General features: G+C 35.4%; 1 protein-coding gene across 14 annotated transcripts in view; it reads left to right on the top strand.

Moving 5' to 3' along the window:
- ptprdb (protein tyrosine phosphatase receptor type Db) overlaps positions 1-12,561 on the top strand; it is a 97,674-nt gene extending 85,113 nt beyond the window's left edge. For all 14 annotated transcript variants that reach the window (XM_048197518.1, XM_048197519.1, XM_048197516.1 and 11 more), the window contains 8 exons: positions 1,705-1,859; positions 2,732-3,017; positions 3,265-3,443; positions 3,579-3,705; positions 4,220-4,345; positions 5,729-5,883; positions 6,198-6,333; positions 9,649-12,561. In XM_048197518.1, coding sequence (XP_048053475.1) covers positions 1,705-1,859; positions 2,732-3,017; positions 3,265-3,443; positions 3,579-3,705; positions 4,220-4,345; positions 5,729-5,883; positions 6,198-6,333; positions 9,649-9,717 — 1,233 coding nt within the window. In that variant the 3' untranslated portion in view covers positions 9,718-12,561. The remainder of the gene's footprint in view (positions 1-1,704; positions 1,860-2,731; positions 3,018-3,264; positions 3,444-3,578; positions 3,706-4,219; positions 4,346-5,728; positions 5,884-6,197; positions 6,334-9,648) is intronic.
- Positions 12,562-16,839: the final 4,278 nt, after the last annotated feature.

Genomic DNA, 16,839 nt, shown 5'->3' with positions numbered 1-16,839 from the left:
CTGTACTAAATGTTTTTTATTTTATATAAAATATATATATTACAAAATATTTTTACTCTAAAACTGTTATAAAATCAAAGCCATATGTCTAACCAAGTTGTGTTCTAAATTTGAAGTTGATATCACAAAAATTGAAGTTCCCATGAGATTTTGTTTGGGCGTTGTACCAAACATAGCCACCGGGAGTCACCGACATTTCATTGAAATGTTTTTGATGCATTCTCCTGTAACAAACTAATACATTTCTGTCCAAATATCACTTCTATCACAAAAAGTATATGAAATTTGTCTGGCTATCACCAGACCAAGCTCAATTTAAAATTGAACATTGGTCTGGGGAGTTTGCTATGTATTTCCTACTGCACAAGAGGCGTGAATAGTCCTTCAACCAATCAGATCAACGATCCGGGTGACGTACTTTGCAGAGCGATGCAAAAACTCCAAACAGGCTTAAGTTTGTATTGGTTTGTAGCGTTGATCAGCGGTTTGTAGCATCGAGCAATTTTTGCAGGTTGTGCAAAAAAACATGAAAGTGAGTGGTATTTACACCCACTCGAGCGATTTGTTTGGTAAACTAAAAAAGTCATTTAGCATCGTTGAGAGGTTAAAAGGAATTGGATTGACTGTCGTGCGAGAGACGTCAACGTGTTATACCCGCCCAGAGCCATAGAAAAAGCTCTGTACCCGCCAATAGCGAGCAAGGTGGATAAGCTAGTCTGTGATTGGTTCCCGCAAAAGTGTAACAGATGCAGCAGAAATGAATGTACGGGTTTCCAGACTGAGTTGCTGGGCGAAATCAAATCGCCGGCAGATCAGGCTGGGTTTACCCAGTCTAATATGAAATATGATATGATCAAATACGATAGCTTGAGATTCAGACCTTTCCGATGATATGTGTTTTGTCAAGATTAGTAAAGTTTTCACTATAAATTAGTTAAAATAACTTCTGTAATATAAAACATGAAAACGCCAACTTGGGGGAGGAGCCCGCTAAAAGGATTTAAAGTACTGTTTCCATGGTAACGCAAAGTCCAAAACAGTTTTGGTCCAATTCCATTTCAAAACAGTTTTCACAGAATGAATTTTTAAGCTTTTGAATGATACTTAATTTATGATGATTAATAAAATATGTGATACATAAAAAGGCAATAAATAAAAACAGCGTCAAGCTGTCTCTTCGGCAATGTCTGATTTTCCTCTCCAAAATCATGCAAAAGTACTTTAAACATTAAACAGTGAGTACACCAAAGACTAGCTTTTTCGTGACTTATTTTTCTGCTAAGCGCAGGAATATTTTAGCAAGCTATGGAATCTGGGGATAAAACACTGTGATAAAACACAGTATTCAAATTCACAGCAATGCATGAATAAATTATGCAAATTACTGTGTTACTCTTTGTTGTTTTGCTATTTGCTGCTTTTATTTATGCTGTTATATTTGTCAACAGTTTCAATTATTTGTTACGTGTTGATTATTCAGATCTCATCCTGTAAAGTTTTTTTTAGTTTGTAGTTTGTTACATGCTAGATGGGAAGCATGTTGAATAAATTAAGATTGATCTAGTTTTGTTGCGGCTTGCTGCTGATTGGATGAGTAGTTTGGATGAGATTATGTTGGATGTTATGATTTGTGCATTTATTATGGACTAAATGTATTGTTCTATAGTACTATATGGTACTGAATTGTGTTGTTTCTATGTACAGAGTGGGAGTGGTGAGAAAAGGGAGGTTCGCCAGTTCCAGTTTACAGCATGGCCAGATCAGGGGGTACCTGAACATCCCACTCCCTTCCTGGCCTTCCTTAGACGGGTAAAAGCCTGCAACCCCCCAGACGCCGGACCCATTGCGGTCCACTGCAGGTAACTAGTACAGAATTAACAAACACATTAATATCCAGTCAGACATGAAGGGAAGATACACCTCTTACACTGTAGGGAGTATTGAATAATTGGCCTAAATTGTATTGACTATATAAGATCCTTATCTTATATTATGCTGACGCTCAATTGTTTCTCTCGGCCAATACTCTCAATGCTGTTTGTGGAGTATGAGAATTTTTTATTTTTTTATTTTGCTTAGACACAACAAAGCAACATTACTATATACATCGATAAGGTTTTTACAAATGAACTGACACAGGAAAAAAGCAGATTACATAAAATTGCATTTCAGAATACAAAAGACATACAGAAACACATTAAATGTCTTAACTGTGAGAAAGCTCTCCTCATCTCTTTTCTGTGGTTTTCGTCTGACTTCCCTTTCTTGCAAGCACTTTAAACTCCATCCTTAGCATTGCAACATTACTATACATTTAAAGAATTATAATGTTCTCTTTTTCTAAATTTAGATGATTTTTTTCACAGGGTAAATATAGGTCATTTGTGAGTTTTTCTATTACATAAATACATTTTTTTTTATTGCATCTTTTTTATTAACATATTAACCACTTACAACATAAACAAAACTGAACGAACAAAGCTGACACTTACAATAGAGGTAAAAATACATGGGGAAAAGAAGAAAGCAAAGAGAAAAATTAAATGATGATTTTAAAATATATTATGTATAAAAAAAAAAGTGATAATTTAAAAAATTGTGTTTTCTCAGGATTCCCTTGTCTAATATGAATGTTTTTATGATATGAAACTATTTAGTGAGAGAAAATCTCAAATACCACCAGAATGTGCTAGTATGAGTGCTTGTGACAAGCATTTTCTCTCTCTCTCAGTGCTGGTGTGGGCCGAACGGGCTGCTTCATTGTGATTGATGCCATGTTGGAGCGTGTGAAGCAGGAGAAGACGATAGATGTTTATGGTCATGTGACTCTGATGCGATCTCAGCGAAACTACATGGTGCAGACAGAGGAGCAGTACGTCTTTATTTATGATGCGCTGCTGGAGGCCGTTTCCTGCGGCAACACAGAGGTTCCAGCTCGGAACCTTTACGCCTACATCCAGAGACTGTCACAGACGGAACCGCCAGAGCACATCAGCGGAATGGAGCAGGAGTTTAAAGTGAGTTCATCCCACGAATGTAATTTGCGAATTTAAATTTAACAATGACATAATTTGTTAACAAATTAACTGAAAAAATAAAAACTGAAAACATTAAAAACATCATTTTTAAGACCAGCTTTTGTTGACTACGTTAGATCCATTTGTCTTATAAACAATATATAAAATACTATATTATTTTGTGTTCATAAAATGTTAGGGTTCATAAAATGTATGCTTATTTCTTTTTTCTGTATCTCCTTTTCAGCGGTTAGCTAATGCCAAAGCGCATAACTCCCGCTTCGTCAGTGCCAGTCTTCCATGCAATAAGTTCAAAAACCGACTGGTCAATATCATGCCATATGAAAGCACACGTGTGTGTCTGCAGCCAATCAGAGGAGTGGACGGCTCAGACTATGTCAATGGCAGTTTTATAGATGGTTACAGGTACATTGTGAACTTTTTTTTTTCTTTATATTTACTAGTGAAAACTATAAAACAAACCATGGACACAACGTTTGAAAGAAAGCTGGTGCCATTCTCAGTTTTTGAAGCTTTCATCTCTTTCTCATCACTCTTTAGGCAACAGAGGGCGTATATTGCGACTCAGGGGCCTCTGGCAGAGACAGTTGAAGATTACTGGCGGATGCTTTGGGAACACAATTCTACTATAGTAGTTATGCTTACTAAACTCAGAGAAATGGGAAGGGTTAGTTCACATATATACACACATCAATACGATAACTGTATTAGTGTCCACACCAGCAGACAATATCTTTCAGTTTATACTTATATCTTTATCATCATTATAGTTATCATCTTTGGTGTAAACGGGGCTTTAAATGTGAATGCTGATCAGTGTTATTTTAGTATTATTTATATACTATTACAGTTTTTATTCATATTTTGAATTGGCATTTATTAGTTTTATTACAGTTTTTCTTTTTTTATTTGATTAAATTTTCATTTTAGCATTTTTGTAATGTGCATTTGTCATGTTTATTAGTTTCTTGTTCTTTTTAAATATTACTATTTAGGTTTAATTTATTTTTAGTGATTCAACTTCTACTTCAACTTCTAATTTAGTTTAAGTTTTTCGTCAAATATTTATGTTTTATTTCAGCTTTATTTCAATTAACAAAATAGATTTTTAATAGTTTTTAATAGATTTAGTTTTAGGTAACAATAATAGAAGCTAATGTGTTAACTTCTTTCATATTCAGGAGAAATGTCATCAGTACTGGCCATCTGACAGGTCAGCACGCTATCAGTACTTTGTGGTGGATCCCATGGCGGAGTACAACATGCCTCAGTATATACTCAGAGAGTTTAAAGTCACAGACGCAAGGGTATGTCAAACACTCATTAAAATGTCATAGAAACTTATAGAGTGAATATACAATTTCCTATCTACTGTGATGTAATACCTGGCCATTAAAATATTCTTAACTCTTTCCCCCCACCAGCTTTTACCAAAAAAGTTGCCAGATAGCGCCAGCATTTTTGATCACATTCACACAATTTCATGGCCCCCAGAATATTTTGTTGTCCGCTTCTTCTGGACTGTGTCTGAAATCGAACCCTACACCCTCATTCACTATTTCCTACATTAGTCCACTAATATAGTTCACATTGTGCTTGCTGTTTAATAATCATTTGAAACTTAGCAAACTATCAGGTCCAGTAGTAATGAAGATATTTATCTTGAACTCTGTCATGGAAACTACAGTATGCATAAACTTGATTAAACAATTTAATAATCAGTTAAAAAGGAATTTATACCTGTATGATATTACGCCGTACCCACATTAGACCAACGGTTTGTAAAATGGATGGATGATTGAGCTGCGGGCGCCATCTTCTGGTCAGACGTGGGAATTCATTCTGCACGCGACTCTCACAGTGCATTATGGTTATTCTCTAGCCGTTGAGCGTGCATCGGTTGTACACTCATTGTTGCGGTGCATTATGGGATTGAATGAGTTCACTCGATAATCTCCACTATGGTTTTTGACAACACTACAAATGGCTGGCCCCTCAAATATTAGGCCCTGGGCTGTGTCCGAAATCGCCCCTATACCCTTAAATAGGGCACTATTTGAGGGGAGCTGCTAGTTTGCTAAGTTTCAAATAATTATTAAACAGTAAGCACAAACTATGCAAAAGCTGCAGCACACTCAGTGTCCAAATTCGCTCACTCATTTTTATTCACTCCTTCAAGTGAACTATATTAGTGGACTAATGTAGGGAATAGTGAATGAGGGTATAGGGGGCGATTTCACACACAGCCCTGGTTTACGCAGATCTTCTTCTTCACTTGTTTTCTAATTCTGAGATGCTGTACTATTTCAGAAGGTATGTAACAGCGCCCTATACCATATAACAGTGCAAACACAGATTGCCAGAAAAATTTGTCAATGGCAGGAAAGCAGTGCGTCATAAATGATGGAAAAACTCGTCAGTGGCAGGGAAAGAGTTGATTGGCTTTTATTGCTTTTGTGTGAAACTTGCATTAGTGCAGTCTGAGTCAGTTCTTTTGAATGATTCAATCAGAACGATTGGTCTGCATGAATCTTTAGCATTGGGATTTCCAAATGTACAGACCAGAGACCCCCAGCATAAAAAAGCTGTTAAATTTTATATGATTCCACGTTTTATGTAACTTCTCCACACAGAACTCTGGTTAAAAATACTGCTGCTTCCTGTCTCTCATTGGTGTGCCTCTCTTCTAGGACGGCCAATCCAGAACAGTCCGGCAGTTTCAGTTCACGGATTGGCCAGAGCAGGGTGTGCCAAAATCTGGTGAAGGCTTCATTGATTTCATCGGTCAAGTGCACAAAACAAAAGAGCAGTTCGGTCAGGATGGGCCGATCTCAGTACACTGCAGGTGAGGAAAAGGAATGGATGTATTTCATCCTTTTTTTCCATTATGTGTTCAGGGGTTATTTTGCAATCATGACTGCCTGACATTACATTTTATATCTTATTGCAAGATTACCTACCGAATAAATAAAAAATGGAAATTAAATGTATAGATTTGAGTCGAATTACTTTATTTTCTGCTTCAGGTCATCATTGTAAAAAAAATATTTAACCGCAAAATGTCATGATGCCATGATTTAAAATGCCAATCAGAGTAAATAAAAAGTAAAAAGAATTCATTCACGTGATTGTGCCTGATCTTCTGTGGTGTGTGTGCAGTGCTGGCGTTGGGAGGACAGGTGTATTTATCACTCTGAGTATAGTATTGGAGAGGATGCGTTATGAGGGAGTGGTCGACATCTTCCAGACTGTCAAAATGTTGCGCACTCAAAGACCAGCCATGGTGCAGACAGAGGTAAGCTTGCAATCCATATGAACCCACTACTCAGTTCCATGATTTCTTTAGACTAGTACAAGTTAATCATTTTTAAATTTGCTAAATAATTCTGTCGATGTTAAAATAGTTTTTCCAATCATAGTTCAACATGCAGAGTTGTAGGTTGAGTATCTCTAAAACTGGAAATGTGTCTATATAATGTTTTCATTGTATAGCTCTATTTTGAAACACTGGCTCAAGCAATGCCATGTTGTGTTTTTCCAATTATTGTGACTTTATATCCCATAATTGATTTTATTTCTTGCTATTGTGACTTTATATCTCACACTTGTGACTATTAAATTTTGACTTTATATATCATAATTACGACTTTGTTACAGTTGACTTTATTTCTTGACTTTATAGCTCATAATTGCATCTATTTCTTACAATTGTGACTTTACAGTCAAACTAAAATTTATTCAGACACCTTGAACATTTCATTCATTAATACAGTTTATTCACTATAGTTTAAAAGAAATGGTAATAAAATATGAAAAATTCATCTTAATCATGTCAGATAAAACGTAAGCAAAACATGGCCAGGTCAAAGTGTCTGAATAATTTTTTGTTAATTTTTGGGTATAATATGTCACAGTTTACTTTATTTTGCTATCCTCACTTACATAAATGAACTATAGTTTCCTGCACCCACTAGTAAAAATATATCAAAAATATAAAAAATGTCTGAATCATTTTTGGTTTGACTGTGTATCTCATAATTACAACTTTATTTCTCATTATTGTGACTATAATATCTCAAAATTGCTGCTGTTTCTCATAATTGTGACTTTATATATCAAGGGCTGTATTCACAAAACATTTAATCTTTCCACTAAGAGTTCTCCTAAATAGCAGTAAAAGTTCTTAGCTAAGAGTTTTATCTTAAAACCTATTCACAAAGCTGCTGAGACCAACTTTTACTAAGGAATAGTCAGAAGTCTTAAGCTAAGAGTAAGGGCGGGGTTGACCTCGTTGCTATGGTTGATGTCAGCACGCTTACCAACTATGCCCACAGTGATTGGCTGATGGAGGAGGGGTAAAGATTTAAAAAATAAAGATTTTAAAGTAAAAATCGTGTCATTCAAATAAAGATTTTGAAATAAAAATATTGTCATTCAAATAAAGATTTTAAAATGTAGGGTAATTGTCATAAATTAAACTCGTATATGTTCAGCTAATTGTCAGCCTCTTACAATTCAAGTTTTATAAACAAAGTGTGGGAGGAGCACGTTCAAACGGTCTGTCTAATCAGCTCAAGAGGAGGCATAAATATGTACACAGCCGACTCACAGTTACCTCGACAGTTTTCTGCATTCCACCGCCACCCTGACTCCTCACTATCAGCTGGTTAATATTCCCAGGATATGGGGGAGTACTCTGGGTTTGGGATAAATTCCAAACTTGGAGCCTCCCCTCAGACAGCACGGGATCGGGAAAGGTCCATGAGCCGGAACACCCGAGCTTCCCACAAGGCTATCGGCCCCAACGATAGTATATTATTTTCAACTTGACCGCAATGTTTTATTCTCCATCATTCAATACATTTTGCCTGTACAAATGAACCTTAATGTTGTCATTGCAGATGAATAAATCTATGAATCTATAAATCAAAATATTTATTGCATTTATGAAGAAAAGGCTCATCAAGGTTCTATCACTTATGGCCTCAATGGTGTACAATTTTTTGGGGCGGATTGCTGAGGTTGATTGCCGGTAACAACCATTTTAGGATTGTTTGTGATTTGGTCTTAGTGACTTGGGAGTCCTCTTGACTTTTCACAGATTTAGGAGCTAGTTTTAGCACTAAAATGCTTTCTTAAATACTCTCAGAGTAAAAATTTAGGAGTCCTAAATTTAGGACTAACACACCCATTATTTTTAAGAGTTTCTCCTAAATCGGCAAGTTAGGAGCTACTTTTAGCCTTAAAGGTGCCATAGAATTACGTTGGCATAGTTGAATAACAAGAGTTCAGTACATGGAAATGACATACAGTGAGTCTCAAACACCATTGTTTCCTACTTCTTATGTAAATCTCATTTGTTTAAAAGACCTCTGAAGAACAGGCGAATCTCAACATAACACCGACTGTTACGTAACAGTCGGGATCATTAATATGTATGCCCCCAATATTTGTATATGCCAGCCCATGTTCAAGGCATTACACAAGGGCAGCCAGTATTAACGTCTGGATCTGTGCACAGCTGAATCAACAGACTAGGTAGGCAAGCAAGAACAATAGCGAAAAATGGCAGATGGAGCAATAATAACTGACATGATCCATGATAACATGATATTTTTATTGATATTTGTAAGTTGTCTTTCTAAATGTTTCGTTAGCATGTTGCTAATGTACTGTTAAATGTGGTTAAAGTTACCATCGTTTCTTACTGTATTCACAGAGACAAGAGCTTCATTCTTTATAAATCTCTCCAACAGCAGAGCATAGCCTCAAACTCATTCAGAATCAAATGTAAACATCCAAATAAATACTATACTCACATAATCCTATGTATGCATGCAGCATGCATGACAAACACTTTGTAAAGATCCATTTTGAGGGTTATATTAGCTGTGTGAACTTTGTTTATGCAATGTATTATAGAGTCGCGAGCTCGGGAGCGGGGAGCGCGAGGATTTAAAGGGGAAGCAGCCTGAATTGGCGCATATTTAATGATGCCCCAAAATTACAAAAATTAATTAAAAAAAAACTATGGAGTATTTTGAGCTGAAACTTCACAGACACATTCAGGGGACACCTTAGACTTATATTACATCTTTTGAAAAAGCATTCTAGGGCACCTTTAAGATGTTTTGTGAATACGGCCCCAGAACTGCAACAATCTCACAACTGTGACTATATCTCATAGCTGACTATTTCTCACAATTGTGCTTTATATCTCATAATTGGCTTTATTTCTCACAATTATGACAGTTTCTAGTTATTGTGACTTTATTGCTCATAATTCTATTTCTTATAATTGTGACTTTACATCTCATAATTACATTATTTCTTATAATTATGACTTTATTTCTCATTGTGACTTCATGTCTCATAATTGTTACTTAGAATTGTGACTATTGTTGTCTTTTCATATCTCAAAATTGCATTTTTCACAAAAATGTACAAAGTTTATTTTACTTTCAATTTTATTTCACTTCCACTTTTTTTCACTTTCAGTTTTACTCATGGTGTAAACAGATTTCAGTCGTATACTGATCAAATAGTATACTTCGGTAGTATTATACTTCGAATCAAATGACGTTTGTGTGTGTGTGTGTACTTTCCACAGGAGCAGTACCAGTTCTGCTATCGAGCAGCACTGGAATACCTGGGCAGTTTTGATCACTATGCAACCTAAAACCTTCCCCTGGACCAAGGGCCACATCATCACACAGCAAGACCTGCGTCTGATCAATCTGACTGCCTCTTTGTGTTGCCCAGACCTCCAGATTCTGTTTGATTTCTCCAGACAGCACACAATTTAACAGCCAGACAGCCGGGATACAGAATTGTCACAACAAATTGTAGCAGCAATCATATAGCTGAAAGTTGTCAAGTCATATTTGTGGCGGAGTAAAGCTCTGGCATTACAGCTAACCGGCCAACAGCTCCCATGAAATCTCCTGAATAAACCATGTGCCGTCTGGACCAATTCAACAGACAAACGAGACTCCGAAAGCGTGGGAGGAGACAACAGTCAATTTGATGGTACTTCTTATGTGTCATAATTTGTTTAACACCAGACCACCCCCAAAAAACAGTAATGTTTTTTGAGGGATGCAGTCCGGGTTTAGAGTTTCCACTGTTTTTTGTCACCAGTTGTATAGTGGATCCACCAACTCACTTGTTTAAGTGATACATACAAAATGAAATTCAAAAACACCCTAAGTATTGGTGCTTATGCCAGTATCATGTTCATTTATCTGTAGCACACACACACATAGATATATACGTACATATCTATCACAGATGTAAGACAAGGAAAAATAACAGAAGCTGAAAATGGAGATTTGTTTCAAAAACTGTGCAATATTGAACGTGACCGCACCTTCAAGTTTTAAATCACTCAAGTATTAGAGATATTCTCACTGTAATTATATTGTCTCATTAATCCTATATGATAGAAAGTATAAAACAAATTTGTAATTATAAATATATATATATATATATATATATATATATATATATATACACATATAAGCTGTCAATGTATTGAGTGATATACTATGTGAGTGAGGTACTTGTCAGTGCACATAAGTTAAGAAAAGTACTGATTGCAGTAAAATTTAGTTTTTTTTGTTGTTTTTTTCCACTAAACTTTTACCAAAACAACTATTTACATGCTTTCAGTCAGGTTTGGAAGTTCAAATGTTGAAGCTAAACTCTCTAAACATGAGGTGACGGGTTCAAAACAATAACATAATGGATCATTTGACACTGGTAGTGCCTTATCGTAGTCACATGTTTAAAATGGTTCGCTATTAAAGTTATATGTTCCACATTTATGGATATGAACCTGCTTTTATCTAAAAAAAAAAAAAGAAAAAAAGAAACGCATATAAAACACTATATATAAATATAATACGTAATAAAATAAATTAAATAGTTACATCCGCCTGAGTGAATTTTAAATATATTTCACACAGACCAATTTTAAGTACCAGTGCGGTTTATTCATTCAAGTGAAGTACTGCCAAGAAGACTAGACAGTTCTATTACTGAAAGCCAATATGTGTCCATTTTTGAGAGGGCACACGTTTATTGCATCTATATTGGGCCAAGAGAACTGCATATTCCATTGCATAATAAAATAGCTATTACATTATAAATGATTTGTATTTGAAATTGTAATTCAGTATAGCACAGGAACTAGTTTCAGTTTCAGTCCATACCGCTGCAGGAAACTTTCATTTCTAATGGTTAATGTTTGCATTCTTGTTTATCAGCGTTGTGAGGTGAGGTGTCATCATCTTCACATATGTTTGAAAGCATCAATGATGTTGGTGTGTTAACATCGACAAAAACACGATATGATTTTTTTTTTTTCATGCTGGTGAGGACGCATTTGAAAGGGGGATTTCAAAAGCCAGAGCTAGTTGCTTCAAACTAAATCAAATAAAAAAATTTTCACTGCAAGTTTGATGTCTAAAAGTTGAATCATAAAACATCAATGCATGACAAATTAGACCTACAACTTTTATTACAACACATAAAAACGGCCCTAATGTGTCTATATGAGTATAATGGACCATGACAGTCTGGTTATGGTTTTGGAAATGACTGCACTCTTGTTCTCTATGCACTAACCCTTACTATTTCTTCAACACAGAATGTTATTTGTATTGAATGAGATGAATTTCACAGTGTTGCTCACAGTGTGTGCATGTTAAGAGAAAAATAAGTTTTGGTTACAAAGCTTAAGACAATATGCGCATAACGTTATTGTTGAATACTTTAGATGACAGGGTGGTATAAAATGAGTGATTTTCTTTCATCGTTCAGTAATTCCCAAGGAAGTCTGGTTCACTGCGAATTTCAGCTCATTTTACTTTCGGTGTAAGGAAATGATTCACTTTCTTTGCAACATCTTTGTTTTTTAAACCAGAGTTGAGTTAGTTTTGTATTTGAAAATCTTAACTTGCAAATCTACCTTCTCCGTATTGTTACACCTTATAGCATATTAATATCACAACCAAGTTTCAGGGTTTTTCAAATTTCAACTTTTGTTGAAACTAGCTATGCTTATTTTTTCAAGAGGATATCAATTAGCATTTGTGTAATGGGACATTATCTGCTAATCTCAATGTCAATGTTTTGAGAAAAAAAATAAATACATCTATTTTCCAGTGCATGACAGTCCCCATTTGTACAATATGAAGGCACCATCTGATTTTGATGAATCATGACGTTGTTTCATGTGGAAAAATAAACTAGCACAATCTATATCATGTAATCTGACCAAATATGCATTGTATCACAATTTTCATATTGTCAAATGTTGTGAGTGGTTTTACAATTTCACCCATCAATTAATGTGAAACACAAAAGGGAAATCTTTTACCTCTGATTTTGTAGTAAATGTAAATATTTCAGAGGACGTTTTCTTTTTTAATTTTCCTACTTTATGTTGTAAGGACAGATGTGTGAGAATACAATTGTACTGGAAAAGTTTTATTTGTTACAAATAAAATGGTAAGAATAATCCAGCGAGTCATTATTTCCTCTTGGCTTGTGGGGCTTTCCATTCTTCATGATCAGTGATTGGTTATATTGACCAGCCAAAATATACAAGTACTTTCACCATATAACGCCTACTGTATCATATTTGATAGGCGATTTTCTATAACGTATTTAAAGGCCTCTAAATTATCAGCCTAAAACTGCAACAAAAAAAAAAGTTGTACACACTAATAACTACATGCCTTCTTTCGATAGTTGTGTGTATATACACCGATCACATTATGACCACCTTCCTAATATCATGTTGGTCCCCCTTTTGCAGCCAAAACAGCCCTGACCCGTCAAGGCATGGACTCCACTAGACCCCTGAAGGTGTGCTGTGGTATCTGGCACCAAGATGTTAGCAGCAGATTCATTAAATCCTGTAAGTTCATGGACCGGACTTGTTTGTTCAGCACATTTCACAGATGCTATTGGATTGAGATTTGGGGAATTTGGAGGCCAAGTCAACACCTCAAACTCGTTGTTGTTGTGCTCCTCCTCCTTTTGCTTTGTGGCCAGGCTCATTATTCTGCTGAAAGAGGCCACAGCCACCAGGGAGTATCATTTCCATGAAAGGGTGTACATGGTCTGCAACAATGCTTAGGTAGGTGGTACAGTACGTGTAAAAGTAACATCCACATGGATGTCAGGACCCAAGGTTTCCCAGCAGAACATTGCCCAAAGCATCATACTGCCTTCACCGGCTTGCTTTCTTCCTATAGTGCATCCTGGTGCCATGTGTTCCACAGGGAAGCGACGCACACGCACCCGGCCATCCACGTGATGTAAAAGAAAATGTGATTCATCAGACCAGGCTAACTTCTTCCATTGCTCTGTGCTCTGTGGTTCTGATGCTCACGTGTCCACTGTTGGCGCTTTCGGAGGTGGACAGGGGTCAGCGTGGGCATCCTGACTGGTCTGCAGCTATGGAGCCCCATACGCAACAAACCCTGATGCACTGTGTATTCTGACACCTTTCTATCAGAACCAGCATTAACTTCTTGAGCAATTTGAGCTACATTAGCTCATCTGTTGGCCTTCGCTCCCCACATGCATCAATGAGCCTTGGCCGCCCATGACCCTGTTGCCGGTTGACCACTGTTCCTTCCTTGGCCACTTTTGATAGATACTGACCAATGCAGACCGGAAACACCCCACAAGAGCTGCAGTTTTGGAGATGCTCTGACCCAGTCATCTAGCCATCACAATTTGGCCCTTGTCAAACTCGCTCAAATCCTTACGCTTGCCCATTTTTCCTGCTTCTAACACATCAACTTTTAGGACAAAATGTTCACTTGCTGCCTAATATATTCCACCCACTAACAGGTGCCGTGATGAAGAGATAATCAGTGTTATTCGCTTCACCTGTCAGTGGACATAATGTTATGCACACGCACGCACACACGTATGGACAGTTCGCAAGAAAAAGTATGTGAACCACTTGCAGAATCTGTGAAAATGTTAATTTTAACAAAATTAGGGAGATAATACAAAATACATGTTATTTTTTATTTAGTACTGTCCTGAGTAAGATATTTTACATAAAAGATGTTTACATATAATCCACAAGACAAAAAAAAATAGCTGAATTTATTAAAATAACCCCATTCTTAAGTATGTGAACCACTGATTCCTAATACTGTTTGTTGTTACATGATGATCCATGACTGTTTTTATGTTTTGTGATGGTTGTTCATGAGTCTCTTGTTTGTCCTGAGCAGTTAAACTGAACTCTGCATATTTGAACCCTTTACAGCAGTGACTGAATGATTTTGAGATCCATCTTTTCACACTGAGGACAATTGAGGGACTCAAATACAACTTTAAAAAAAGGTTCAAACAGTCACTGATGCTCCAGAAAAAACATGATGCATTAATAGACGGGGGGTGAAAACATTTGGAATTTGAAGATCAAGGTAAATTGTATTTAATTTTTTCCCCAGGAAACATGCAAGTATCTTCTGTTACTTCCGAAGGGCGGTACTAAATGAAAAAAAAAAAAAAAAAAAAAAAAAAAAATATATATATATATATATATATATATATATATATATATATATATATATATATATATATATATATATATATATATATATATATATATATATATATATATATTCAAGCAAAAGAAACATTTGGACCTCTTCTTCCTGTTCAAAAGTTTTCACCCCCCAACTCTTAATGCATCGTGTTTTCCTCTGGAGCATCAGTGAATGTTTGAACCTTTTTTAACAGTTGAGTTTGAGTCCCTCAGTTGTCCTCAGTGTGAAAAGATGGATCTCAAAATCATACAGTCACTGTTGTAAAGGGTTCAAATACGCAAAAGATGCTGGAAAACAGAAGAATTTTTGGGACCTGGAGATTTTTTTCTGAAGAACAGAGTTCAGTTTAACTGCTCAGAACAAACAAGAGACTCATGAACAACCATCACAAAACAAACAAACAGACAGTCGTAGATCATCCAGGTAACCACACACAGTATTAAGAATCAATGGTTCACAAACTATATTTTAATAAATTCAGCTATTTTTTTGTCTTATGGATTATATGTAAACATCTTTTATGTAAAATATCTTACTCAGGAGAGTACTAAACAAAAAATAACATGCATTTTGTATGGTCGCTCTTATTTTGTTAAAATTTTGCAGATTCTGCAAGTGGTTCACATACTTTTTACTGTATACAGTATGTGGTTTACGGGGACTCACCATAGGCGTAATGGCTTTTATACTGTATATTCTGTATACAGTTTTTTATACTGTATATTCTATCCCCCTACCCAACACACAAAACTGTCTGCATTTTTTGAATTTCAAAAAACAAAACAAAAAAAAAACACCACCATTTAGTATGTTTTTAAGCCATTTAGTTTACAAAGACACAAGTGTCCTCATAAACCATGTTTACGTTGTAATATCCATGTCATTATACACATCTGTGTCCTCATAAACCATATATATATATATATATATATATATATACACATACACTTTTGTGGCCATATAAATATTAGCAACTGCACCAAATTGCATATTTTTGCTGTTTGGGCCTGAACAAAACTGAGGTGTTTTTTCCTCCTTGAATCTGACTTCCATATTTTCCTATAAGGTTTCATAAAAACCTAAAAAAAACGATTTTGTCTAAAGGTTCAATGAAAGTGTCCATTTAAAAAATAATCAGAATATTATTTCATATGTTTATATCAGAATATTGTTTCATATGTTGGCTTTACAGTTAAAAACTATCTCACCTGGTAACAATACTTTTTTGTTATTTTGTTACAATTGCTATTTTGTTTTCCAGCACTGATGCAGTGATTCTTGTTCTGATTTGACCATTTTGAGATTGCCAACAGCTGTTAGCGCCCCCTAGTGTCTTTACAATAAATTAATGGTAACACTTTCCAATAAGGTTCATTAATGTATTAACTAACATGAACTAACCATGAGCAATACATTTGTTACCGTATTTACTAATCTTCGTTAACATTAATGAAAATACAGTTGTTCATTGTTTGTTCATGTTAGTTCACAGTGCATTAACTAATGTTAAAAATGAACATTAACAAAGATTAAGAAATGCTGTATAAGTGCAGTTCATTATTAGTTCTTGTTAACTATTGTAGTTTACTAATGAACCTTATTGTAAAGTGTTACCAAATTAATATTAGTTTTACCCCCCGAAAACTTGTACTGACTTATCTTTTAAATAAATCAGAGCCATTGTTTTGTCTCAAGATGCACACCAGCAATGTTTTTTTTTTCTAGTGAACATTTATAAAAGCTACTTAAATGCCCTATTTGAACTAAGGCCTAATCCTGGCTTGGTCTAAGCCCAGTCTGTAAAACTGTTTTAGTAAATTTGGATTAAATATTGTGTAAAAAAAAATCATTTAATGTTAACATTATTGCGTATATATATCTCTTTTGCTATTAAATTGTATAATATGCATTTCAGCATCATATCAGCTATCAAACAGTCGCCCAATAATTTTTCAATATTTTGTATAAACAATTAAGGTAGTTCATTTTAATTTAAATCAATAGTAAGAACTATGTACAGAGTGCTGGCTTTTTATATTTAATATCTAATTCCAGGAACTTTCATGGGGCCAAACATAAGCTGAGGATAACATTCACCTTCTGTTATGAACAAGTACAAATCCATTTTATAATTCCTACGCAGCTTTCTGTTGGAATTGCACACAACAAGCAAATCTCTTTAGTCTCAGGCATCAATTTGATAGTTTCTTTACTAC

Source organism: Megalobrama amblycephala, linkage group LG7 (genome assembly GCF_018812025.1).
Source record: "Megalobrama amblycephala isolate DHTTF-2021 linkage group LG7, ASM1881202v1, whole genome shotgun sequence".
Taxonomy (NCBI): domain Eukaryota; kingdom Metazoa; phylum Chordata; class Actinopteri; order Cypriniformes; family Xenocyprididae; genus Megalobrama; species Megalobrama amblycephala.
Note: the sequence above shows the minus strand (reverse complement) of the source record. Positions and strands in the feature narration are given on the sequence as shown.